Source organism: Oryzias latipes, chromosome 13, assembly GCF_053564925.1.
Source record: "Oryzias latipes strain Hd-rR chromosome 13, Olatipes_Hd-rR_3.1".
Lineage (NCBI taxonomy): Eukaryota > Metazoa > Chordata > Actinopteri > Beloniformes > Adrianichthyidae > Oryzias > Oryzias latipes.
The window spans coordinates 29,192,075-29,219,397 of record NC_136249.1 but is presented as its reverse complement, the minus strand read 5'-3'; the positions used below and the strand labels follow the sequence as shown (position 1 = coordinate 29,219,397).

Sequence of the window (27,323 nt, the reverse complement as noted above, 5' to 3'; positions counted from 1 at the left end):
TATTCCCCCTTTTTACAGGCAAAAATTAACTAAATCTCAAATATAAAGATGCATACGCAGAGAAAATGTTCACTTCGTGATTTTATGAGTGTACTAGGATTTTTCTTTTTTTAAACTGAAATACAAAATGCAACATAGACAGTATGTACTTTCATCATTGACACAATAATATCAACATATTTGGCTATGGTTTAGGTTCTGCAAGCGGGCTAATAAATAACAGTGGAATGTACGAAAGTAACACTCAACCAGCTCTGAAAGACATGCGATCAAAGAAACTCAATCAAAGAAAGGAATCTTTCAAACGTTAAATACAATCTTACGGACAGACGTCCTGTAAACAAACAAAAGCAGAGACATCCATGTTACATTGGACTGAAGCTGTAAACAAAAGCACTTATGTAGTGTTGAGCAAACATTCAGCCAATGGGAACATGTCCATGGGACACAGAGGTAATCAGTGCTTTCAAAGAACCTGATTGAAGGGACGTTCCTTCTCAACCCTTCGCCTGACCCACATTAATCTAATTCCTGCAGCAAATCCAGCGATAAGCAACTCCCGTTCCACACAACTCATTCAAGAATTGTAGAAAAAAGAGCAATCATCTGTTCAAACACTAACCTCATTGAAAGGTCTGGTCTTACAGTTGGATTGCGACTTTTTGCAAGACGAACATTTTGCTAAACCCACTTTTTGAAATGATTGTTGCTGTAAACATGACAAAAAGACAGCAAATCTAAAAACCAAAGATATGGCAGTTTCTTCCCTTTGATGACTTGAAATGCTTCTCCAGTCCTGAGATTAGCCGTTGCAGTGAAAGAAAATATGAGGTGACGCTGCAGCCCAATTTGCATGCTTGCAGTCCATGAGATGAAAATGTGCACATTGTTTTGCAAAAAAGATTTGTCCGTTGAATTCAGATAGCTGAATAAAACTGGGTGTACATTTAGTATCGTCTGCAGCATTTAGGTCTGATGTCCACAGCAAATAACCCCCGCAGACGCCAAAGCTCGGTTGAATGATTGCAATTTTGTTGCCATTTGCTTTGCAACTTATAAAGGTTGGTACATTTTTTGTTGTGACTGAGGGGTGAGGATCAAAAATTTGTTCAGCTTTAAGGCCTCTCTGCCTTCTTATTGTTCAACATTGTACAGAAAAAAGGTGAAAATAAAGCTAATGTGATTTGGAAGACGTTTGTGTTTTCAAATAAAGCCAACTTTACACATTTTCGTCAGTGTTTCTGTTAAAAGGGTGCACTTTTAGAAGAACGTGGGATGGCTGACTGGACTGATCCGACAGAATGGAAAGATCAACATGCTCATGAAAACAAATGTGCGCTTTGAGAGTAATTTTGAGAGGTTTCCTCAAGTATTGCCTGTATCATGGCAGACACTGCTGGTGGCAGAGAATGAACGGCAGAAGGCGTTTCCTGTGGTTTTTTTGTCTTGTTCGCCCTTCACCCTGAGCACAGGAAGGTCAGATGAACATGGAAATGAGACGCGGTGACGGAGTTCAATCTACCGATCGGTCTGTTTTTGAAGGCGTTCATTCAAAATAGTGATTAAATTATCTAGCTGTCAGTACAATTCATCTTGTCTGGGATAAAAATGTCTAAAAGCTAACATTTCCTTGCTGCTTTGAGCCTAAAATGGATGAGAGCAATGTTCTAAACATTGAGGGCTTGTTCTCTGATCGAAGAGGAGCTGCCATCGAGAATGTCATTGATGGTAGGAGTGTGGACGGGCCGGGGAGCCGGGTCCAGAGGAGGGCCGGTGGATGGGGGAGGCGCTTGGGGACATGCGGGGGCTCAGCTCGCCCGTCTGGAGGCGCCACAGTAGCTCTTCATTGGTGCGACTCAGCCTCTTCTTCTCGTTGCTCTCCTTTTCCACGTTCACCTGCAGGTTGGCATTCTCCTTAGAGAGTTGTCTGAGGAAGAACGGAGACAGGAAAAAGTAAAAAGAGAGGAAACCACATAACAAAACATCACTAAGTATATTTCTCTAGTTTCTATTTAACATATCCTTTTACACTTAATGTGAGACAAAACTACCTTGCAAGTAACTTCTCAGTGAGATGTAAAGGCTTATTTTAAGACAATAAATCTTGAATATTTTGTTAAGTAATTTGATCTTGAAAACATCTGGTTTTAAGCAATATCTCTAATGAAACTAGCCTTTTCGGCTAATATTTTACATTTTAATTTTGACAACTTTATCTTAAAATGTGTAACTCTAGCCTTATTTTAAATAATTGGTTTGGAAATAAGGACTTTGTAGTGATTCAAATACGATATTTTGAGTGAAAAGTATGTAAACGTACCTACTATAAAGATATCAAACTTTATTTTTAACAAAACACACTATTTTAGGATATGAAATTTCCAATTATCAGAGCAATATAACTAAATATGAATGTATACAGCCAATTTTAAGATCAAATTTAACCCTTGTGCTATCCCATGGGGTCCAGATAACCCGGTCCTTACATTGACGTGTTCTCCCTATCATGATAAAGGTGGAAAAAGGTGAAAAGATTTCATGTAATCCATGGACACCAGTGAAAATCACAAATCATTGAAGAAAAAAGGTTCAGTGCACTGTCTAGTGGGTCTAGATGACCCAACTCCCAATGTTAAAGTGCCTAGGATAGCACAAGCGTTCCAGAAATCCTACCAAGACAAATTCTACTAGTTCCATTGGCAGGTTTTTTCTCGTATAACACAGGAAAATCATCTTATTCAATATACAGTATGTTTGGAGTAGGACCTTTTTTCCAGTGACACATCTTCCCTAACTTTGCGTTAAACATGTATTATTGTTTTCTGATTAAAAAGATGGACTAGCTTTATAGAGTACAAGGAAAGTGACATTTATTTCCACCAGTATTTTCACACTAAAAAAATCCTTTACTAAGCAGCATCCCGGGACCCTGTTGTCATGGGAAAACAAATCTTTAATATTGGCTGTGACTGAACAAGGAACAACATTTATAATTTAGTCAAGTAGTTCTTCTCCAAAAGGGCAAAGAGAATAAATTTGATTTCCAATATATTGAGATCACATGGGTTCTGCAGAATGCAACGCCTGGCATGGCTGAGATTCTACTCTTGAAGGACAAAGTTCATGGTTTAGTACACTGAGAAATTATGTTTCTAAAGACTGTCTGATGTACACAAAAACAATCTAAAAAAAATTCCACTGATCAAAGCATTTCAAGTTTTGTTCAGCCTCTGAACTAGATGAATACAAAGAAATTCCAGTAAATGTGATGTGTGATGTGATGTGTCTTGCATTTAAATGATGTGGCCAGTTTCTGGCTGTGGTTGAGGAAGAAAGACAGTTTGTGGGGAAAAGATGGGTCCTAAGGGCAGCTGCGGGGGGCGGCAGGGAGACGTCTCTGCTGTTGCTCCACCACCGTGAGATGTTCCGGGATTTATGGACCGAAACATCAATGAAGGGTGGCTCCCGGCTGATGACCCTGCAGCTGCTCTACTGGCACCGTCGGAGGTGCGTCAGGCGGAAACGCCATGCAGGTAGCTTTTACCTGTGCTTACACTTAGCAAGTTACAATGTCTCCGTTGAGCCAAATGCCATTTACTGGTCAAACTCCAACTTTATAACAGAAGCAGCATGAATGTAAACTGACCTGGACACGGCAACGTTCATGTCTATTCGCTCTTTGAGGTCTTCATTCTGCTGCTGCAACACTTGCAGCTTCTCCTCCAGGTAAACATTCTTTTCAGCCTGCTCAAAAACAAAGGTGAGAATGTGCAGACCATTAAATTCTTACAATGTTGCAAATAAAGTAAGGAAATGTTTTACACCATTATCAAAACTGACACAAAAATATACTTTTGTTCTTTCTGTGACAGAAAGTAAATTTTTTTTGCAAACACAAAACAAATTTATTTCTCTTATATTATTATTAACTTATTAATCCCCATTTTCTTCAAAAATGATAAAAAGCATAAATAAATGAAAAACTAGGTTGACAGTTCATCCAGTAAAAAACTATTTAAGTGAAAGAAGGATCTAGAAATTGCCAAACAATGTTGTTATAAAACCTTGATATTGAAACATGTTAGGTGGTGTTAAATAAAAAAATAAAAAAAACTTTTTAAGAAGAAATACATACTATTAATTTATTGATAAATGTAATAGTAACTTATACTTTTCTTGGTTTAAAGATTCAAATAGAAATATATACATACATATATACATATGTAGAGAGAAATATATATATAGAAATATATATATTCATTCATTCATTTTCTATTCCGTTTAGTCCCTTTTGGGGTCATGGGGCTGCTGGAGCCTATCCCGGCCACTTGTGGGTGAAGGCAGGGGAAACCCTGGATATGTCACCAGTCTGTCGCAGGGTAGAATGTCCCCAATCTCACACCCATTCACTCTCACACTCACACCTATGGACAATTTAGAGTTGCCAATTAACCTATGAAGCATGTTTTTGGATGGTGGGAGGAAGCCGGAGATCCCCGAGAGAACCCACGCATGCACGGGGAGAACATGCAAACTCCACACAGAAAGTTCCCCCATTGATGTTGTGTTTTTCATGTCCCCCAGCCGGGACTTAATAATTAATTAATTTAAAAGTAATTTGAGCTGTTCAACAAAGAGTACATTTATGCTACTTATACTTTTCACTACTATACCGTGTGTTAGGTCCTTTTTAAGTGTAAGTCCAGGTAGAAACTTCAAGCTTACTATTTTCTCCAGTTCTGCAATCTTCAGTTCTTGTTGATGGATTTGTTGATTTTTCATTTCCAGAACTTCTTTCAGGCTCTTCAGGTCCTCCTCAATGTGTTTATACGGAGCCAAAGCATCCTAGAATACAAGCAAAATGTATTTCATACAACTGAACACAGAATTCTCTCTCTGCTTTTTATTTCTTTGCAACACAAGTCTTACCACAATCTGCTCATCCGTACTTTTGCGAAGAGCTTCTTCAAATCGCTTTGCTCTGTCTCTGAGGCTTCTGTTCTGGAAGGTCAGTGTGTCCACCTGATCCTGGGGACCAAAATAACTTAAACCTTTTTAGATCTGATAAAAAAAAAAATGCATTAAAAAGAGAAATATTTAAGGAGAACCTGTAGTGAAAGTCTGATCTTTTTAAATTCCTCTTCCAATGACTTATTTTGTTGTTCATGAGCCATCTTTAGATCTAACAATGAAAAAAAAAATCTTTTACATGAAAAAAAGCAGTCAGCACAGAAGGTTGGCAGCTTTGAAAAGATGCTACCTACTCCTGACAGTCCTGGCATGCTCCTCTTGCAGCGTGGCCATGGTGTCATTGTGGGTCGTCTCCATCTCCATCAAGGAGGCTTCATGGCTCTCAGTCATCTCCTCAAGCTGCAAGAAACATTTACATGGGTGTAAAAAAACTCATCATGTTTCCATTGAGAAAAATCAAACCACAGAACCAACAATAAAATCATTTTTAAATAAAATAAAAAGACTGAGAAAAGTTTTGTACTTAAGGGGTAGATGGAAAATAAATAAAAACAGATTTTAGATGAAAAAATTGTCACTGTTTTGCTCTAATTTTAACTTCTTTCACATTTCGAAACTGTAGAAATGAAACACCTTAACCTGTGGGGTTCTTGCTGCTCATGTTACAGCCTAAAAACCTACAAATGTGCTCACACACCTGCTCCTGCTGTCTGAACTGCAGCTCCCCCAGCTCCGCTCGCTGTTGGGCCTGCAGCTTCTCCGTCTCGTCCAGATGCACAGCCTTCAGACGCTTCTCCAACGCTCCCAGCTCCCTCTGCTGCTGCGTCCGTAATCCCTGCAGGTCTTCCTCAAAACGACGCTCCAGGTCCTCCTTCTCCTGCTGCAGCTGCTCCCAGCGTACAACGTTGAAAGCTGAAATGCAAAGGTGGCTTTTATTTAATAAGATGCTCAGAAGACGATGAAGCATATGTTTTCACCAAACGTTTAGGAAATAATTCAATTCAATTCAATTCAATTTTATTTGTATAGCCCAAAATCACAACAACAGTCGTCTCGATGGGCTTCGAAGTAAAACATGAACTCAAAAGGATCACGAATAAGGTTTATCTTAAATAAAACTCCCAGGAGCCACCTGCTGCAAGCTGTGATTGTCTCCCTGACCTTGTAACCCCCCGGTGCTTCATCCAATAGGCTGTTTCCCACTTACCAACTTCATCCCTGATTTTGGCGAGCTCCAGGGACAGCTCCCTCTCCCTCACAATGGCACTCTCACTCTGGAAGAAAGCAACCACAAGTCCCAGAAATAAAAAATCACCAACATAATAATCTATTCACAAAAATTGAAATCATGAAAAACAAATATCTTCACCAGCGACACAAAACAGAATTTCTGGATGCCAACATCAAACTTGTAAACATTTAAAATAATTTTATATCTAAAAAAAAACTTGTTTTTTCTCTTTTTGGAGGCAACAAGATGAGAAGCATCAATTGGGAAAAGGAGGTCATTGTATTGAAGAAATGTAACCGTCTTTCTGTCTTGGACAGAATTCCGAGACAATAGAACTCATGTTGTTCACTAAAGCTCTCCCTTTGTTTCTAAATCAGAGGTGTCAGAATCCAGGCCTCGAGGGCTGGTGTCCAACATGTTTCCAGACGAAGCTCCCTACTGGCTAAACACACCTGATCCAGGTAATCACCAGCAGATAAGGCAGAATTTCTGGAAAACCAGCAGGACGCTGGACATCGAGACATGGAGTGTCACAGTGAGCATTTTATGTAATTATCTAAACCACTTAAAGTTGCAAAAAATAAAAATAAGAACCATAGGCTGTTGCACTCCTGTAATCAACATCTTGGTATCTCATTTTACAGCTTTGAGAGGCAGCGGCCCCTGAACAGAGAAATCTGATCTGGAAAATTATTAAAGGACTGTTGCCACCTAGTGGTTCTTTTACATGATAAACTGAGTTGCCCTGCGACTGTCCGGGACTCCACCTTCGCCCAAAAGTAGCCAAGTTAGGCTCTGGCAGCCCTGTCACCCCAAAAGGGAAAGAGCGGATTAAGAAAATGGATGGAAATATAGATGGACTGACTGCATTGCATCTTGTGTAGAAACACACAAACACAAAATCATTGATAGAAGCAGTAATTTGAGTTTAAACTTGCTTTTCCTAACTGCAGTGTTTTTTGCCTTCTCCTGAATTTAATAGGGAAGTGAATGGCATCATGGGAGTTTTTAAGGTTCAGCAGACACATCATTAGTGAATACAAAGGGATGACAGAATAGACAGAAAAGTATCAGTGCAGCTAACTACATTCAAGATGCAAGATTCAAGATTTGGTTTATTGTCATTCCACACATAGTATTTGCAGAGAAATACACAGGTGAGATGAGATGTTGTTTCTCACTAGCATGACAGTGCAAAGAAGCAAATCAGTCTGAACTCCTGAAAGAAACTCACTTTGACATTGTGGGCCATTGAACCAATGACTAAAGAGATAAAAACCTCAATCAGAAATTGATAGTAACACAAAAAATGACATTCAAGAAAAGCTATATCAAAAGATGGAGATTATTTGAACTTTGACAGATGTTCAGTTTGATCCAGATGCCGGCTCGAATGCGGGAAATAAGTTATAAATGGATCCTATACAAGTTATCTACAAGTTGATGCAAGTTGATGCATTGGAATGGTGCAGAGCAGGAAGCTTGTTCCTTGCCGTAGTAACTTGTTCGTCACACGGACAAACTTTCTCAACGGCATTTTTTCCGTCTTCTCCTAATTTACCATTATTTGAATAAAAAAATATTCAGAAATGCAATTTTGAACTTGAATTTTTTGTCATCCATCGTCAGAAAAATGCCACAAGAACATGTTAAAAAAGAACACAGTTTTCATCTGGGCATCTTTAAAAAAAAAAACAAATCGTTGTGTATTTTCTCTGCAAAAGTCAGGCTAAATTATAGTAAGACGTTGGTTTTCTGTGCAGCACACTACAGTACATCTCAGCTTCATTGCAAGTGTTCCTAAATAAGTTTGAGCTATAGGAGGAATAAATGATGTTATGGGAATGAGCCACACAGAAAATTGGACATTAGGTCAGGTGAAAAATTGTAAGACAGTGTCACGACTTAAAGAGGTTTCCTCTGAGGCATCAGACACAGGAGGAGACTGCATTGACCTTAGGAAGGATGAATTACAGTCAGCATAATTTCATATATTGAAGCTCCACCCCTTCTCCCTCTCATTTGGCTCCAATTGTGCCCGGATGTCCTCTCTTTTGTATATTGTAAGGAAGGAAAGAGACATCAAATCCAGTTTTCTTTTATTAAATTGCTCCTCTCGCCATGACTACATAATGCCCAAATCAATAAAACAATGAATTAAATTATATTTGATTCGATTTTAAATAACCAATTAAACCATTAATGTTCTAAAAACTAGAGAAAAGATGAAAAATATACAAATAACAAGATTAAAATATCATACACTGTACAAATGATCAAATTAGACTTGTTTTTAAATACATTTGTTGTGGCAGATTAGTGTGTGATGTATAGAGGTATGCATCATTTATAGTAAAATCTTGCACATTCCACTATGAAATTAAAATAATTAACCTTTCTGAATTCACAGACATGCAATAAGCTTAGTCCAGATGGACTTTAAAGTACATTTGCTGCTTTAGGGTTCATGTGTTTGGTCTTTTAATCATTAAATAACTTGAAAGATGCTGTACTGATGCTTCACATCTAGCAATATAGTTTCCTCCTTAAGTTTCAGACAGAAATATAAGGAAAAGGTAAGAAAACATGGGGTAAAAATCTGTATTTATCCCTTTTTTTGACGTGTAATAGAGAAAATCTGTGGCAGCAGTCAGAGATTTCCCAGCAAACAGCTAGCTTTGACTCAGCATAATCCTCCCCAGCTTTAAGCCATCTGCCAGTTCTGTCGCTAGGTAACAAGTGGATATGAGGAGCACACGGACCACTCTAGGTACCCCCCTGCACCAAACACACATGCGCACATCTGCAAACACACGAAGCAGCCCTGTCCGCTCAAACAAGCTCTTGCCTTTACCGTTTGGTCCAGACAGCACAACAGACGGAAAGGAAGCCTGCAGCAGCAGCGGTCCATACTAAGCTAGCGGACAGCAGCATCCCTGAGCCTGCGGAGGAGGCAGCGGAGGAGGTAGCGGAGCTAATGCAAGACACAGGGTAAAAACAGGGGGGGAGGGAGAAAACCCGGATGGGGATGGAGAGGGGAGGAGAGATGGGGACACCAGAGCCTCACCTCGTTTCTGAAATGATGAGCATCAGTTTTTCCTGGAACAAAGGCAGCCAGCCCCAGCCCAGCTGTGCCTGCCCTGCCCACAAACCCCATATCACATTTATGCACATGGCAGGGAGCAACACACACTCACAGACACAAACACACACACAATCAGAAGACTGGTAAAGAACATCACCAATAAATGTTTAGTATTTGTTCTGTGGCACAGCTTCTTGAAATAAAGTAAAAAATAAAAATAGTGGTAACCATTTATTTCTAACTGGAGAAAAGACAAAAACTCAGGCTTTATGTAATTTCCCCTTTGTGTGATCAATAAAGTTGTATTTTAATCTATTCTGTTTAAAGTGTTGATTCCAGCAGATTCTTTGTTTTCTTTCTTTTTTTCTTGCTGTCAGTAAATCCGAGGATTTCCTACCCTACTTTACTGGCTCTTCAAAGTTCAGAAGGCTGGGATGCTGGAGTTTCTTTAGAGAAACTCATCAAGTAACTTTCATGTTATATTTACTTTTATTAACTCAAAAGACGGTGGAGTAAAATAAATCAAGTAGCAGAAACATCAGAGAGATATGTCACGTCTGGGGGAATAATGTCTATTAACAACCTTGACCTCTGTCTTTAATCAGAGGAATACTGTAAAAACCAACTTTTCCTGTTACTGTTAACTGCATAAATAGATAGTAATTCATTGCATGTTACACCATGGTCCTGGGAAATACTCGATTCTGATTGGCTGCTGGGTGTGGATTAAGTAATGGATAATGGCCGATGAAGTGTACATTATTGGAATTTAACGCACGCCGTAGAAGCCTTTCGCTTCATGATATACCACATAGCTTTAATTTCCAATTATGCACACTTTGTCGGCTATTATCCCTCACTTAAACCAATCTTGTAATATTTCTTTTCACTCTCATTTATTGTATCTTAGTGCTGCAACTGTTAAAGTCAGATTTTCTTTAGTGTGAGGGAGTTTACATAAAAAAGCTGTAACTTAAGAAAGTAAAAAGACCATTGTAGTAGGTTTAGGGGATGTCATCTGGACTTGGTTTTTAAGAAAAAAAAAACAAGTCCAGATGACATCCCCTAAACCTACTACAATGGAACCAACCTGGATGAATGAGAGTCTTCATAGACATAAAAAGACCCTTGTTTCAAGGAAAATTGTCTTGTTTTGTGTCATGCAAGAAAAATAATCAAATAAAGAAAGTTTTTCAACAGCAAAATAATCAAAGTCAAAACTTACTAACATAAGAATTCTCTATAAGACCATTTTTCTTTCTCCAATGGCAGATTGTTTTGGTTATTCAAAGAAAATCTGCCGACAGAGATGTTGACATAAGAATTTTGACTTATTTCTATTGGGGCTCTTTTCCTGCAATGGTTTATCACTTGGTTCACTTCTGCTGTTTTCACAGTCTTTTTCAGAACAATAACTGTCATTGCAGGTGAAAATTGCTAAAACTTTATTCATTTCTTTCTCAATAAATGTTTCATTAGCAACAGATGACACTAAATTATTAGTGAATGGAGATGAATTATGAGTTCTTTTAGCTCAAGTTGGTAGTTTAATTGTTTTTTTTAGCAGCATAATAAGCTATGAAACTTGCAAGTTCATTTATCTCTATACTTTGAGAGTCAATTCTTTAGTTTAATTTGAAAACGTTTACTTTCTGTAACTATGTTTTTTAGCTTTTTCATAAATATTTAAACATTTTTATGGTTTGTTCTCACAGTACTTATTTCCACAACTTTATAAGTCATTGGGCAGTTAGAATGAGTCCTATAGAGGCATCAAAAATATATTGAATCTATAAAACAACAGATTTAAGCTGTTGCTTTGCTAATCAGGACAAAGATTAGCTGACAACTTTTCAACTTACTCTCTAAAAGAACAAAATTGGAAGATTGTTCCTACATATCCAGCAACAAAAATATTCCATCTGTTCATTTATTGCTTTTGGGGTCACAGGGCTGCTGGAGCCAACCCAGCTACTGTTGGCTAAAGGCGAGGTGCACCCTGAACAGGTCGCCAGTCTGTTGCAGATAATCACATTCACACAATCTAAATTCACCAATTCATGTAAAAAGCATGTTTTTGGGCTTTGGGTGGAAGCCGGAGGGTCTAGAGAAAACCACACATGCATGGGGAGAACATGCAAAACTCCACACAGAAACCCAGCTGAGGTTTGAACCTTCTTACCACTACAGCACAGTGCGTCCCACAAAATAATTTGAATTCTAATCAAAGATTCTGAGACAAAGGCCGCCTTACCTTGAGACAAAAATGCTGTGTGGTAATGCTGAAAACATCGAGGCACAGGGAGGCCTTCTTTAACTGAGCCTGAAGACTCTGCAGCTGCAGGGCTTGCTGCTCACATCGCTCCTGCAGCTGCTGGATCAGAGCCCGGTCCAGCTGCTGGGCCCTCACGGCCCGTACAGCCCCAGGGACCACTGTCTGCCCTCGGGCTACACACAGAGAGAACAGAAAGCATTGAGTCAAACCAGTGTTATGAATTTAGATGACAGGCATGTCGTCTTTACCAAAAGAAAAATGCCAGTAAATTAATCATAATGCGGTGAATTATTTCCTAAGATTTTTTTTTTCTTTTTAAAAGTCAGGTCGTTGATTTTAGTCCACCAACTGTGTTTTTTAGCCTTTTCCATTTTAAAAGTTGCTAAAGATCCCGCATCATGCCATTTATAAAACACATTATCTTGTTTTTAAAAACAATAAAAAAAGAATCACAAAAAAGTAGTAGAACAGAAAACCTTTTAAAGGAATTTATATAAATTGAAAAATCAAATGTATAAACACCAATGCCTAGTCTTTGAAAATGAGCTCCCAGAAGAAAGATGATCAGTATGTTCTCTTATTTGTTGTCTGACAGAGATTTATCCTTGAATTAGCCTCCTAATAGCTAATTGCTGGATTGTGTGATTTTTTTTCCAATAAAGTGATAAATCATTTGATCTCTACCACAGTATTCACAATTCCGCAGATTACTTTTCTTGAAAATGCAGTTCACAAAAGATGGGTTGATGTTGCTTTTTAAGGCTAAAGAAAATTGATAATATGAAAAATAACAGTAACACAAAACATAAAGAACTACATAAAAAAAATTAAAAGATAAAGACAAGAAAAAATGAATTTTAAAGCAAGTGTTTAAAAGCTGAATGCAAACGTATTGTCTACTGACTGTTTTATTATAAGAGAACAATAATTTGTGTTATATATTTAAGAATTCTTCCATTCATTTGTTTTCTTTTTATGATTTGCTAAGTTTCTGCTGTGAACTTTGTGCAGTTTTTTAAATAAAAAGTAAGAAAAGACATAAATAAATGAGATGTAAAAGGGTGGGACACCTGATCCAACAGCCTTAATTGCTTAGGTGTATTGTATAGACCATTACAAGTGTGGATGACATTCCATACTAATTTTCAACTGTTGGTGTGTACACCCCTAACCATGGACACAATCGTAAAAATGACTTTACTAACACCTCAGTTGTTTGGTTGACCATTTACGTGAAGATATTTGCAACTGTTGGTCCAAATTCTTCTTCTGTGTCTGCAAAATGACAGTCTGATTCAAAGTGCTGGGCTCTGAGGCTGCAGGATGGCTGCTGAGGGTGGCCCTTTGTAGCATAAGTGCTACTGTAGCTTGTTGCTATGGTAACATGGGCCTGCCCTCAGCAAAGTCTATGAACAGGGTGCAAAGAAAGCACAAGGGGCTGAAAGAAAATGACGGTTATTTTTTCAGCAACAAAAGCAGCCGGTGGAGTTGGAATATTCGAATGCACTTCTTTCTTATGCAGCCTCCAGGAAGGAGAATACTGAGCATGAGCTGAGTGCTGCATTCACCCACCCAGTGTGATGTCACTCACCAGGAGACTGCTGCTTAGGAGAAGCAACTCCAAATCTTTTAGGTGAAGATTTTGGCGATGGGGCGCTCTCTGTGTCTTTCTGGAACTCTTTTCTTGAAGCTGTGAAGATAACCCCCCCAAAAGAAATTACAAAAAGAACATGTATTTATTAAATGGCAATGAAATAATAAAGATATTTAGAGATATTAACAAACCTTGGCGTAGTCGTAAACCTGAAGCTCATTTTATTGAGTATTTTTGAATATAATGTATACCAAATACCATGTACGTGTAGTGTTGGAAGTATACTACTTGAATACTTCTTCAGACTAAATTGGGATATTTTGAGTTTGCAATATAGATGATACACTCACTGGCCACTCTGTTATGGACACCTCTCCAACTGCACATTAACGCAAATTTCTAATCAGCCAATCACATGGCAGCAACTCATTGCATTTAGGCATGTAGACACGGTCAAGACGATCTGCTGCAGCTCAAACCGAGCATCAGAATGTGGAAGAAAGTGAAGGGAATTTGAACGTGGCATAGTCGTTTCAGAAACTGCTGCTCTACGCAGATTTTCTCCCACAACCATCTCTAGGATTTACAAAGAATAGTCCATAAAAGGGAAAATCTCCAGTGAGCAGCAGTTGGTCCACATAGCCGTTCAAAAGCAGTGCTGCCACTTGGTGGCGTGGATGCTCCATGTCAGCATCAGAGATACAGACACCTAGCAAAGCAAAAAGGGAGTGTACTGTGTCATACTGTGACACTCCTTTGGTTCAATTCAAAACAACAGTGATGGCAATGCACACAGCCACATGTGGTGCAGAATTCATCTGCTTTCTTTTGTTTTGTAATCTCTAATCTCAGTATTTTAAGAATAGTGCCAACGTCCTGCACATACAGGATGTAAATAGAGGACACCCCTAGTGATACCATTAGCCTACAGTCTCATATAAAAACATGGATCATGTGATTTCAAGACACAATGACCTTAAACCATGCTACAGTAACTGAACACCGGATGCTCATTCCTTTTATCTGTGCATTGAGGTGTAGTACCGAATGGGGAGGGGGGCTGTGTTGGCAGACTGCGGCGCTGCAGGTTCGGAGCATCGGGAGGGTGAGGTCTGCTCGTAGCGATGGCTGCCTTGCTTTGAAGAGCTGCAGCTTTCTGCGGAGGTGTGCCATCGCCTCCACAGCTGGCATCTACAGGGTGTGAGGAAAGAGACATGGTGAGTGTGTACTAAAAATACATGATATTTCTGCTGACACATTACTCAGATAGGAGGTACTTGAACCCAAAAAAGCGCTTCAGAACCCTGCCCAAGAGCACTTTGGAACTTAGAGAAGACCTTTCACACAGTTTTTGATCTATTTATAGGTTGGGCTCCAGTCTATCTTTGACGAACAGTCATGCTGCAAACATCTGCTATTTCACAGGAATGATTCACAACTTAATGTTCCTTTTAATACTTAAACTGTTATAAATGAATATATATTCATTTGGCCTTACAGAAAGCAAAAATAAATGAATGAAACCTTATTTTTTGTTTCCTTGAGTGATAATTTGTGAAGATTTTAACCCATTTTTGTTCTGTTATGTTGTTTCCGGTAAAAGCTACTTGGTAACAATGAAGTAATCTAAAAAATAAGTTTGTACTGAAACAGTTCAATGCTAAAACCAAAAATTAGTTAACGTAGTCTGATGTAACACCTTTACTATTAATTGTGCATTTAGAGGTAAAAACATTTATGGAGTGAGAGGGAAAACCAAGAAACCAGGCGGCTCAAATGTCCCCTCATAAATTATTCATCTCAAGAGCCGATGGATGTGCTGACAGATGCAGCAATTAACCTGAAGGTAATGTAATACTGCGAGAAGATTTAGACCAACACTCTGGAACAGAACTGTTAATCAGAAAGCGCTGCACAGAATCAAGCAAATAGCTCATTCCATTGCAACTGCAGCCAAACCACTGCAACTCTACTGCTGCCAATTCAGGTATAAGGAAAAATGTTTAATGCGAACTCCGCAAAGTCAACAGGACACCTCTGGAATGACTTTTTTCACTGCAGCGGTCTGAGTTTACCACAAATATTTAGCTTTTTCTTTTTTTAACAGAGCTGGAGTTTGCCTTAGGAGGACCGGCTGACGCAGACGGCTGCAGACTGACTCAGTGATAAATCCTTGTTTTCAGCACGCATGAATGCACAAATTCACAATCAACATCCTGTGATCAACAGCAAGGCGCCGAGATGACCAGCTCGCTGAGGGTGACTTATAGGACAAACAGAAAATGACTTAACCCTGGAGAACCCAATAACAATTTTCTTTTTGCCTTTAAAATTAATTTGACAGGTTTTGTTCGTTCACTTTGGAAATGGAAAAAAAGATACATAAAAAAAATATTTTGAAAAATTAACAATAAAAAATGGACACAGTGTGTTGTCCAGGGTAAGTTTCATAAACTATAAAAAGGATTTAGGTTTTATCCACACTGATACTTGCAAAGGTTTCAACCCCTTTTTTTTTATTTAGACATTTAAGATATTTGACCTGGTTTTAAGTTTTTTTTTTTTACTTATCTTTGCTCCACACCTTTCCAAGCTTTTCTCAAATTCAATCAAGAATGCATAGTCTTGATAGTAAAAAAACATTATATACGACTTAAAAAAAAACGTCAAATTTCACTGCAATTTTTAGGATGATTTTTATCTTAAAGTTCCATAAAAGTTGACAAGTCAGATAAAATGTATATTTCCATCCATCCATCCATCCATCTTCCTCCGCTTATCCGGGACCGGGTCGCGGGGGCAGCAGACTGAGCAGAGATGTATGTAAAATGTATATTTATGTCCTAAAAATAAGTGTTAGTTTTATATTCTGTAAGGATTTATTAAGATGGGCCAACTTGTACCAAGTTTCTGTTCTCGTTTAATTCACATTTTATTCTTAAATGAGTATTTTTCACTCATTACCATATATTTTTTTCACTGTAATCAAAATAAACTGTGATTAGGTACGTAAAAATTGGAACAGATAAAATCTTCAAATAGAACAAAATATTCTATTTGAAATAATTGAAATAATAATAAGTTAGCTTTTTTAGCATATTTTCCCCTTTTGAACACTTGTGTGGAACTCCTCGTTACCAGATTTTGACAATCCTATTACAGAATTTCTTGCTAAGTAACAATGACTTGCTCCATGGACAGATTGTATTACTATTTTCTAGTGATTTTCGTCTTAAGAGTAGTGTTCTTGTCCTATTTTTAGGCTTCCTCTTTTTGCAGTGGCAAATATTTATTTCTAAACAAACCTCTTTTTTTATTTAAAATACCTTTATGTTTTTAATTGATTCATAATTTCAAACCTCTTTATTTACCATAAGTCTTTTACAGTCTTTTACATCTGTACCAAATTGACAATAACAAACAAAGCGGTGTTAATGATAAAATCTATGAGGCAAAGCTGGAAGTGTTGGACATCGCAATTTATGAAATCTCCTTTAGAGAGAACTACCACAATATTAAAAACAAGTTTATGGTATTTTGAATAGATCATAAAAATCCAAATAAAATCACAGAAAATTGTTTGGTATGTTAGTCTAATAGTGGCAATAAAATGAATATCTTTATTTTAAAAAAAGGCTATTAAGCCGTGTGTCGCTGTCTAATATGAGAGATATTTAATCCAAATTACCTTGAATTTCTGCTGCAACAACCATAAAATCCCTCCTTAGCTCTGAATGAGCATGATTTATTTTTATTTAAGAAAAACAATGTTTGAGCTTTAATGCTTATAGAAAGAATGAAAATGTGAAATAATCGCCATTCCTGGTCTCTGAAATCACCAAAATGCAGATACGAAAGGATAAGATCTAACATTCAGAGTAGAAACCTCAACACAGCACAAACTTAAACAGCTCTTTGCAGTTCCTGGTTACCAGCCATAACTAAAAAACAAATGTTTAGCGTAATTACATTGAGACAAATAGGTTGGTTTTCCATATGTTTATGCAGTCTGAACAGTACATGTTAGACCCTCATTTCCTCATTGTAATCTAATATTTTTATTGCTAGTTCGCTCATGGAGAAAAGCAAGGACATAAAAAATGTCAAATTACAACATTTTTCACTTTACAATTATAAATAATTTAAAAAAAGAACAGATAACAACCAAAAAAGTTTATTACTGTCATCCACTGCCATGCAAAGCCTGTACAACATGAACCTGGCTAAATAAAAGCACTAAATGTGCAAAATATTTCCCCCTAGTTGCCCTGGAGGCTCACAATGGCGAAACCACATGAACTCGGTGTGAAACCAAAGCAGGCTGAATGGAGGAGCTCTACATGCCACCAGCCTCCTGATGTTCATCCCAGCATGCTCTTCTGTGAGGAGGAGTCTCAGAGACACACTACTGGAGCCAAATCTTGTTGAATATGTTGACACGCAGCAAATGGCTGCAACTAAAAGGAGTAAAAGCATCTGCGCCAACAGCCTGCAGGGAAATACGGCTGCTCAAGCTGCCAGTGATGAATATTATGTCTGAGTTACTCCCAAACATGTCAGCATCTGGTTCAGATAGTTGCCGCAGCTCCATCTGCTCTTTTTTTGCTAGATGCATCTGCATCTTAAAATCCAAGCTAACAACAAAGAACATAAACGAGACCCCAATTAGCATTTTTCGAGGCTTCGATTCAATATCAAGCAACATGAATGAGGCCAATTTATGTCAAAACATCACAGAATGATGCTGTATCAAATGATAGAGGATGCAGCATCTTAGAAAAAAAATCAATAAAACCTGACGTGGTTCTTGCTATGCTAGACAAGGAGAGGACAGCGGTGGACTCACGCTGAGTGCTTCGGCAGGGGTCACCCTGGCTGCTGTCACTGGACTGGTTACTATTGACGGACGAGATGCTGGAGCTCTGGATGAAGCCGAAAGCAGCCAGACGGGAAGCTGGCAGGGCAGAGAAGCCTGGAGGACGAAGGCCGGACTGGCCTGATTTAAGCAGGAGGCTTTTAGGGGTGGTTTCTGGACCGCAGCCCTTCTGTTGTCCTACACGTGGCAAAAGGAACATGCATAAGGGCAACAGAATCCTAAAGTGTGTGGATAGGATAGTGCAGCTTGGTTTAATCTGTAAAATTCTGTGCTATCCGGTGATTTTCACTTCAAACACTTGGAGCCACGACTCAACGCTGAGCTCTTCCAATTCCAATATTTTATTCCATAAGAACGCACAAGATTCTGTCACCAAATCCTATTTCTCACCTGGAAGATCATGGTTTCCCAGGGGCAGGACCTTGGAGTCCGGGGTAGACTGGCACAGGGCAACAGCTGACTTTTGACCGATCTGCTGAAGCCGAGTGTTGGCCATAGTTTGCCTGGTGACTGCCCCCAACCCAAGCTGAGGCCTTAAAGTTCTAGGTGAGCGGTGTAAAACTCCACCCTCTTGGGGAACATACTGACAATGGACAAACCAAGGGGGCCAGTTACTGTCATGTGATTCTGTTACTAAATAGCACAGCTGATTTGCAAAAATTGAAGTCATTTTTTTCAAAATGCATGAATTACTTTGCCTGAAACTTGAATATTTTGCCTGTTTTGGGGGAAAGGGGGTCGGTCACACATCTTACCTCATGGAGATATTTCCTGGACATCTCACCGTGAAAGCTCGCAGACTTCCCGCCCGGCCTCATTGGAACGGTGCTGCTTGGCGGTTTGACGGCGCTCACACCGGCGTGTCCAGCTTTCTGCATCTCCTGTCGGTATTTGTCGAACAGCAGGTTGGAGGAAGAAAGCACAGGTGTGGATCTGGACTGGGGAAAAGCCTTTGAGTCATTCTGAGCAGCATGGCCAGGGTAAGAGGGTAATCTTGGAGGGTTCGTAGAGGCTTCATGCAGGGCAACATCCTGTGGTTTTGGATGTGTATTTTTTCGGACGTAAGTGATGATTTTTGGTCGAACATTTTTGGGCCTCTCGGGTGGCGAAGACCTCCTTGGCTCCTTTTCTTTCTGCTGAGACGACACAGGTTTGGGAATCCCGCTGCAGCTCACACTTGTCTTTAATGGAGGGACTGCATTTTTGTGAGAGGAGTCACTGCGCTCCAAACTCACAGCCCTGCTACTCTGGACTTTGGCTGGAGAACCAGACGGTCTTCTCCTGGGAGAGCAGGATGCGGCTTTCGGAGATCCAGGAGCCGCTGGTCGACTTGGGCTTCCCCACGGCTTCCTCCTCTCCAGGCTTGATGAGTTGGAGGTGCTGGTTTTTTCAGAGGAGCCCTGTTTTTTTAGGGAGCTTTCAAAGGAGAGCTGTTTTTTCAGTAAAGTATTCTCAAAAGAAGGCTGCTTTTTGAAACTCTTGTCAAAGGAGCTCTGCTTTCTCAGCGAGTTATCAAATGAGCCTTGTTTTTTTAAGGTTTTGCTTTCAGCTGATGACGGGGTGCTTGTTTTGACTGCTTTGATCAGTTGAGGAGTTTCATCAGCTTGGGTGCTTTTATCATTTTTAGTGTTGCGTCTTTTCTCTTTGGACTCTTTTGCAAAGGATGAAGTGTCTGGCTGAATACAATCACCAACTCCTGACACCATGTCTCCCGTTTCCTCCCTGCCTTTGTGCTCGTCACTTACATCCTTCAGTGTGTCCGTCACCTCTGTCTGCGATTGGACATCCTCTGAGTGACAGTTCAAATTCATGTCAAAGTCTCTCTGCTTTTTTGTGCTTTTTCCTGCAAATACAGAGGGATCAGGTCTTAGAGAGCCTTCAGAGACCGTGCCACACGTTTGAGACGCCACGTCCTCGGATGCGGCCGAGTGAGAACCAGAGGCGACGTGCCAGGACTCAGTCATCTGCGTACCCGTGGCGATGCTTGAAATAGAGGATAAGCAAGTCACAAACGCTTCGTTTTCAGAGCTCAAGTCTGTCCGGGACACCTCTCTGATCTCATCTGTGCTCGATTTCTGCTGGTGGGTGACATCTACATGTGCATTTATCTCTTTCTGGCTTGGGTTGTCACCTGTCGGCTTGACTGAGGCGTTGTCCCCTGATGAGGGCCGCTCTTGAAGCTCCTTCCGCTCTGTAAGTCCAACAAAGTCCTCCTCCTCAACCAGATAAGCCTCCAGCTCCTGACACTCTAGCATCTCAAACTCAGCCAGCTCGGGGTCATCACACTGAGAATCTGTGCCCCAAATGATGACTTTATCCCGCTCTGATGTATCTGCCATCAGCCCCAGCAGAGAGCCACCGTCTCCTGTTCCTCTCCCATCTTCTGCCTGGATCTCATTGGCGTTTGCATCTCCGGCAGCCGGCATGGCACCCCGCTGGTTGTTATTTTGTAATTCCCCATTGGCAAACGGCTTTCCTCGCTCGCACATGGTGGGAAAAGATCTGTGTTTACGGTACCCTGAGGCGGGTTTTAAAAAAAAAATCACTCCTGCATGCTGTCAGGTCTGAAAAACCAGCCTACCCATTAAAGAGTGTTTGTGGCACAACAAAGGCCCGCTGTCACATGTTTTCCCAGTAGAGCCCCAAACACCTTCATGTAATCTGTCCTTGTTATCCTGAGAAAAAAACAGCAAGACACAATAATTATTAACAATTGGAAGTGTATTTTTAGAAATTCCACCGGATTTTTAGTCCTAACTGAGCTGCATTCAAGAATTGCAGCTCCTGCTTTAAAAAATAAAAGTCTGCCAATATTATGCAAACAATCTGATGCATTTCCTGGTCAATTAAAAACGCATGGACAACAAGACCTTCAAACCCTGCAGACTGCAGTAGAGCAGATTTTTGAATCGATAAAGATGCATCCGACAAAAGCCAAAACTGGGACAAATCCAAGAAGTCATTAGAGAATCGACCGATCATGTTTGAAGGAGCTTAAAGGACAAGAGGAAGCTACAACACAGGATCATTAGGAAGAAAAAGGAAGTCATGGAAAGTTTTGTTTTTTTTATTTACTATCTGCCTCTTTAGGCACTGTGCTCCTCGTTCAGCTACATCTACATCCTGCTGTAAACACATTTCAAGTGCTGGAATATTTGCACCCCTTCATCCTGGACATGAAAAGTAGCCCTTGCAATCAGAGGACAACAGCCGCGACGCAGGAGCAGCTGGCCCTCTGCTTCAGGTGTTCAGTCTGTGCTTGTAATGACACAGCTGGCAGAAGGACTTTGAATTTCTAAAACTCAGGTCTGCCATTTTAAGCAAAAGCTTTTTTGTTTTTTGTTTCTTCTTTCTCTTTCGGCTTTTCCCATCAGGGGTCGCCACAGCGAATCATCCTTTTCCACCTCACTCTATCATGAACATCTTCTACCCTAACGTTAGCCAACTTCATGTCCTCTGTTAAGACATCCATATATCTCCTCTTTGGCCGTCCTCTTGCCCTCCGGCCAGGCAGCTCCATCTCCAACATCCTTCTACCAATATATCCACTATCCCTCCTCTGAACATGTCCAAACCATCTCAGTCTGGCTTCTCTGACTTTGTCGCTAACACAGGCAACATGAGCCGTCCCTCTGATGTACTCGTTCCTTATCCTGTCTAACCTGGTCACTCCTAAGGAGAACCTCAACATCTTCATCTCTGCTACCTCCATCTCAGCCTCTTGTCTCTGTCTCACTGCTACCGTCTCTAACCCATAGAGCAGAGCTGGTCTCACCACTGTCTTGTACACCTTTCCTTTGAGTCTTGCTGGCACTCTTCTGTCACACAACACTCCTGACACTTTCCTCCAACCGCTCCAACCTGCCTGCACTCGCCTCTTCACCTCTTTTCCACAATCCCCATCACACTGAACTGTTGACCCCAAGTACTTAAACTCCTGCACCTTCTTCACCTCAGCCCCCTGTAACCTAACGCTTCTACCTTGATCCCTCTCGTTCAGACACATGTATTCTGTCTTACTACGACTGACCTTCATGCCTCTTCTTTCCAGAGCAAACCTCCAGCTCTCTAGCTGTTCCTCCACCTGCTCTCTACTCTCACTGCAAATTACAATGTCATCCGCAAACATCATTGTCCAGGGAGATTCCTGTCTTACCTCGTCTGTCAGCCTGTCCATCAGCATAGCAAACAAAAAAGGACTCAAAGCTGATCCTTGGTGTAGTCCCACCTCCACCTTGAACTCCTCTGTCTGACCTACAGCACATCTCACCACCGTCATACTTCTCTCATACATGTCCTGAACTACTCTGACATACTTCTCTGCCACTCCAGACGACCTCATACAGTACCACAGCTCCTCCCTCGGCACCCTGTCATACGCCTTCTCTAAATCTACGAACACACAATGCAGCTCCTTCTGACCTTCTCTGTACTTTTCCATCAACATTTTTTGTTTTTTGTTTAATGTCCAAAAACAAAAAGGAATATGATTGATAAAGTCGACACAGGTTTACTACGGAGCCCCTAAGGTACATAGAGGTAAAAAAAATTAAAACAAAATGAGTACTGGTGTCCTGTGCATACCTGAAACTTTCTGATGCACACCTGGAAGTAGCTGGTGCGCACTCGAAACTAACAAGTGCGCACCTGAAACTTTCTGGTGCTCACCAGAAACAAGTGCTAATTTTTTTAACTTCTATGTCCTTTTAGGGGATCTGTAGGTTTACTGTTGGAAGTCTGTCAGCAGCAGTGACTTAAAAACAGTACTTCTTTGTTGATAATCACAATATTTAACCATTTATATTTCAACATTCTGCAGCCTTTCTTTAAATATCTGATTCAATGTGCAGCTCAGATTTTACTTTTTATGGGCCAGTCATTACTAAAGCTGGTATTATATAAGACTTTTAATCCTAGCAGCTCAGTTCACAGCTCTGACCTCCAGCGGTTTCCACGGCGGTTGCTGCAGCTCAGCGTGAAAATTCTTATTATGCACTTCATCCAGTTCTGCAACAGATATGTGGAAGGCTTGTGGCTTTTGGAGCTGTGGTGCCTTTTTGACAGGAGTAGTGCCTCTAAAACTGCCAAAGAGCTCACAGCAAAGCAGGCTGTGCACAGGAACAAACCACATGCCATTACTGAAAAATGGAGTTTGCTAATATTGCTACACAAGAAATTTTGTTTCTTATTTTTTAGGTGAGAAGGCATAATGATACAACCTGATTAATTAATTAAATTTTTTTAAATTAGCACAAAACCCATTAAATAAAAACTTGTTTTCAATATCTGTCATTTAAGATGGTCTCGTTTCTGCTATTTTGTTGATTTGAAGCAAAAAATTTATCTCTCTTGTGCTTTTGTGCAGTATTTTTTTTATTTTTGCTACTTTTGGACTCAGGTATAATAACCTCATCTGTTAGCTTAATTATCCCTCAGCACATACCGTTTACTGCAAAAACAGAATCATAAGAGAGTGAAAAGACATACATAAACATACAAGAAAAATAATCTTAAGAAAGTTTTTCAAAAGCAAATTACTCTTAGTTTGAGAAAACATCTCTTAGTAACAGAATTCTTTTCTTAAAATAAGAATTATACTTTCACCTTTGACAGATTTTTTTTTGTCTTTTTAAAGAAGGGAAAAATATTTTAACTTGTTTATACCACTGTTTATACCACAATTCCATCACCCTCTAGTTAAATTGGTTTTCAGCTGTCAGTTTTGATCTGGTAAGCTTTGGTTTTCTCATATTTTAGTTCAGTACTTTGGTTTTTGCTTTGGGTTTATTTTTTTACACATTACTTTTCCATCAACCTGCATTTAGCTCCTCCAGTAAACACCACCCATCCATCCGTTCATCCATCCTCCCTCAGGGTTGTTGGGGCCTATCTCAGCAACTCTTAGGTGTTAGAACAGATCACCATTCTGTTGCAGGACCAAGACATGCCCCTTTTTAACATCGCCCCTCAACGTTTAAGCTAAAAAGACTCCACACCTGACAGTCTGCTAGTGGATGAGTGTGCAGTAAAAATGTAGATCAGTTTTCACCACTAATGCCTGCAATTATTTGGCTCATCTAGCAACATGATAAACTGATGTTTCCAATTAATCTCGTGTTTCTTTTTGTGTGAATTGATTTGGTTTTCTTTATAAAATGAAACAAAATCTGACTGAAGACATCAGTAAATGAGTGACTGCAGCTACACCCTCTGCACATGTCCGAACAGTCTGAATTCCTTATGAAAAACCTTTTAAAAAGGAGAATAAATTGGCTTTTTTGTCTTTGGTTTGCTCTTTAAAGAAAATGCAGAAAGCTGAAAGACTAAGGTGTCAGTTTGCGGCAGAGTAATGCTGTGTCAGCGTACCCTCTGCAGAGCAAAAAAACAATAAATCAGAGCTCTAAACTATCAGGTCTCACAGAGAGACATCTTCTGCTTTCACGTCTTTGCTTCATGGATTTTAGGTTGAGTTTTTAAAGAACAAGTTACTTTGACTCCTTTCTGCAGCCTGTAAATAAATAAGTACTTTAGGGGGCAGAGAGGATATTTTTCAAACACAATCAAATCACATAAATAATATATTATAATAAATATAGTATTAGCTTCAAACCTTGAAAGCTTCTGAAATGGATTACAAGGGCATTACACCTGCCCGCCACATTTGTTGTGAAGCTAAGCTTTCAAACATTTAGAGCTTCATCTGTTTCAACGGGACATGAAAGAGAAAAAGAAATGATACAAAATATAAATCCAGTTTTTAACAATTTCTGCTTCATTTTCTTCTCATGATGATGAGAGTAGGAGCCCTACTGACTAAAAACAGTTTCAAGTGACTGCAGGGATATTTTTCATTTTGCCCTATCATCACATTTACAGTTTGGGTTTTAGAGAGCATTCACAGCTATTAATCTAATAAAACGTGATCTTATTCAAAGAACCACTCTGATGAAAATTGTGTTTTGGGTGTTTTTAACTTGTTCTTGTGGTATTTTTCTGATGATGGAGGATATAAATAAAGAAAGTTAAGGATAAAATTGCATTTACTATAGTAGTATTTTTTCAATCAATTCATTGTGAATCAGGAGCAGATGAAAAATTGCAATTGGAAGAAGCTTGTAAGCGTGACATAGAGCAACTACAGCAAGCAACAAGCTCCCTGCTCCGCTCCATTCTGATGCATCCACCTGTGGACAAATAGATGTCTTTGTTTTCTCGTCTGAGCTGGAATCTGGCTCAAAACTGAATGGCTGGATAGCTTTGATATTGCTCGCCATTTTTGTAGCACCTGTAACGTCAGGTTGGGGTTGTGAGGGGCTGTAAGTTAGCGGGAGAGAACGTAAACAGATGGATGATGGGAAGAGGGGTGAACAGGGGTGAACTACTGCTGCTCTGCAGAAACCATGTCCTACAAAACAACATGTTCTTTTTTTTGGCTAAAAACGGCATAATCATGATTAAAAGACCACTGGGAACGCCTTGAAAATAGATCAAAAGATGATCAGAGTGGGCCTTTAATAGTTGCGCAGATCATCTATTGTAACTCATTTATTTCTTTTTGGTATTTCATTGTTTTTTCTAAGTACTTAGCAAGTTTGGAGCAAAAATTTACGATAAATTACCAGTAAGTCGAGCAAAATCTGTATGCAAACAGAAATCAAATCTGACCACATGCATCGATGAATTTGGTTGGAAAGGCTGCAACATTCCAGTCAGTCTCACAGGAAGACTTATTTCTAATTCATTCAGAGTTACTGGACCCTGCAGTAGCCGAGTATCTACAACACGTTTCCCTCATGCTCCTGCAGCGAGTGAGTAATTATAGCACATGGGAGTGTTGGGAAATTTATGCTTCAGTGACATGCTTCCTACCGGGCACCATCCCCCCCCTCGGCTCAGCCACCTACCCTGCCACCTGATAAGCAGGCAACACCTTCATCAGGACCTAACAAGGGTGACCTCAAAAATAGAGAAACTCCAGGGGGGAGGAAGGTTTCCACAGTTTTCAGTCTGAACTACTGTACAAAGCTGACGTCATCTCCAGAAACCTCATAAATTATTGAAATAAAGGAACATTTTTTATGCTCCAGTGGTTCTTGGTGGGTTCTTTGTGCAAAGTGATGTTAAAATGATGGGGTTATTAAAGGATGGCACATTATTATTATTTTTTTTAGCTTGAAATAGTGAAGGAGATGTGTTTTTTTTCCCCAGCATTCCTTAAATATAAAATAGTAAACCTCACCAAGATGTCAGCGTCGGATCACTGAGGCCTCAGTCTGGGTGGATGCTGATCTCTGGTCACACATATCACACATCATCTGGTCTTACATAATATAAAGCTGAAAGATGCCACTTCGCTATAACTCACCAGTCACACCCCCCCCCCCCCCTTTTTTTTAAATATACTCCACAGAGCATGCACACTCATAATCTGCAGGTTCCAAAAGAGGAAGCTTCTGCTGAAGAAACTAGAAGATGCAGAAGAACCCGAGGAGAGCCCACCCACGAGGAGGATGCCTCATTCCAGAAGAACTGTAGCCAGCAGCATGCACACACACATTCAGATGCGAAGATAACACTGTAATGACGAGCTCCATCCATCGGCAACACGCTCATCCGCAGCATCTCCATCCATCCAGCTGCTGCATCGTCAGATCTAAACCCCGGCGGAGCTTCCGAGAGAAACGGATCCGGATCCTTACCGCTCAGATCCGGATAATCCCCCGCAGAAGAGCTCGACAGTGAGGATGATGAGGGAGGAAGACGGCCAGATTGAGCTGACACGGAGAGGGCTCGGTCTGCAGCGTTGCTGGAAACCCGGTAAGAGACGAGAGGAGAGGAAACGAGGAGACACCTGCCGACGAGGACTCAGGTCGCCCCCTGCAGGCGGGAGCCGGAACTGTTGTTCCTGCACACAGACTCATGAACCCACCCAGAAGAGAAGTGTGGGGAAAACCTCTAGAGGGCACTATTGACATAGAATCCAATGTTTTATTTCAGCAGAGAAACTTTCAAATAAACTCCAAATAATTTTTAAAAACTGATCAAATGATGGCACATTTAATTTTTTTAAAATCCCGATACAACAAAAAGGATACGTAATCCTGAAAAGTAGCCCCCCAAGTACTTTGAAAATGATGTGTATTTAAACATAATAATAAAAAAAGGTTTAAAAATGTATATTCCAAAATAAAATGAAAATAATGAAAGTAAAGTTGAAAGATTGGTAAACTAAAGCTACTAAAGGGCATTTTTGTCAAAGAAATGTGAGTAAATGTAATTTGTTGCTATTTT

The 27,323-nt window shown here is 39.9% G+C and overlaps 1 protein-coding gene across 2 annotated transcripts; it reads right to left on the bottom strand.

Moving 5' to 3' along the window:
* Window positions 1–63: 63 nt before the first annotated feature.
* On the bottom strand, window positions 64–26,871 carry mtus2b (microtubule associated tumor suppressor candidate 2b). Of its 2 annotated transcripts, none has more exons than XM_011482320.4 (15): window positions 26,732–26,871; window positions 18,788–20,707; window positions 18,423–18,615; window positions 18,003–18,209; window positions 14,201–14,347; window positions 13,154–13,252; window positions 11,542–11,735; window positions 6,179–6,245; window positions 5,669–5,883; window positions 5,265–5,370; window positions 5,109–5,182; window positions 4,930–5,028; window positions 4,726–4,845; window positions 3,647–3,747; window positions 64–1,927 (listed from the first exon to the last, which is right to left on the bottom strand). In XM_011482320.4, exons 2-15 carry the CDS (start codon window positions 20,519–20,521, stop codon window positions 1,720–1,722), a joined length of 3,564 nt encoding a protein of 1,187 aa, XP_011480622.1. In that variant the 5' UTR covers window positions 20,522–20,707; window positions 26,732–26,871; the 3' UTR covers window positions 64–1,719. The 2 variants fall into 2 exon arrangements, with proteins under 2 accessions (XP_011480622.1, XP_011480623.1); XM_011482321.4 differs by having other exon boundaries at window positions 3,647–3,744.
* Between the last annotated feature and the right edge of the window lie 452 nt (window positions 26,872–27,323).

Coding starts and splice junctions, on each gene's coding strand:
- mtus2b (XM_011482320.4), bottom strand. CDS start 20,521: ATGTGCGAGCGAGGAAAGCCGTTTGCCAATGGGGAATTACAAAATAAC. Junction 18,616..18,787: donor CCAGGAAATATCTCCATGAG/GTAAGATGTGTG, acceptor GTCCATTGTCAG/TATGTTCCCCAAGAGGGTGG. Junction 18,210..18,422: donor GGGAAACCATGATCTTCCAG/GTGAGAAATAGG, acceptor TGCCACGTGTAG/GACAACAGAAGGGCTGCGGT.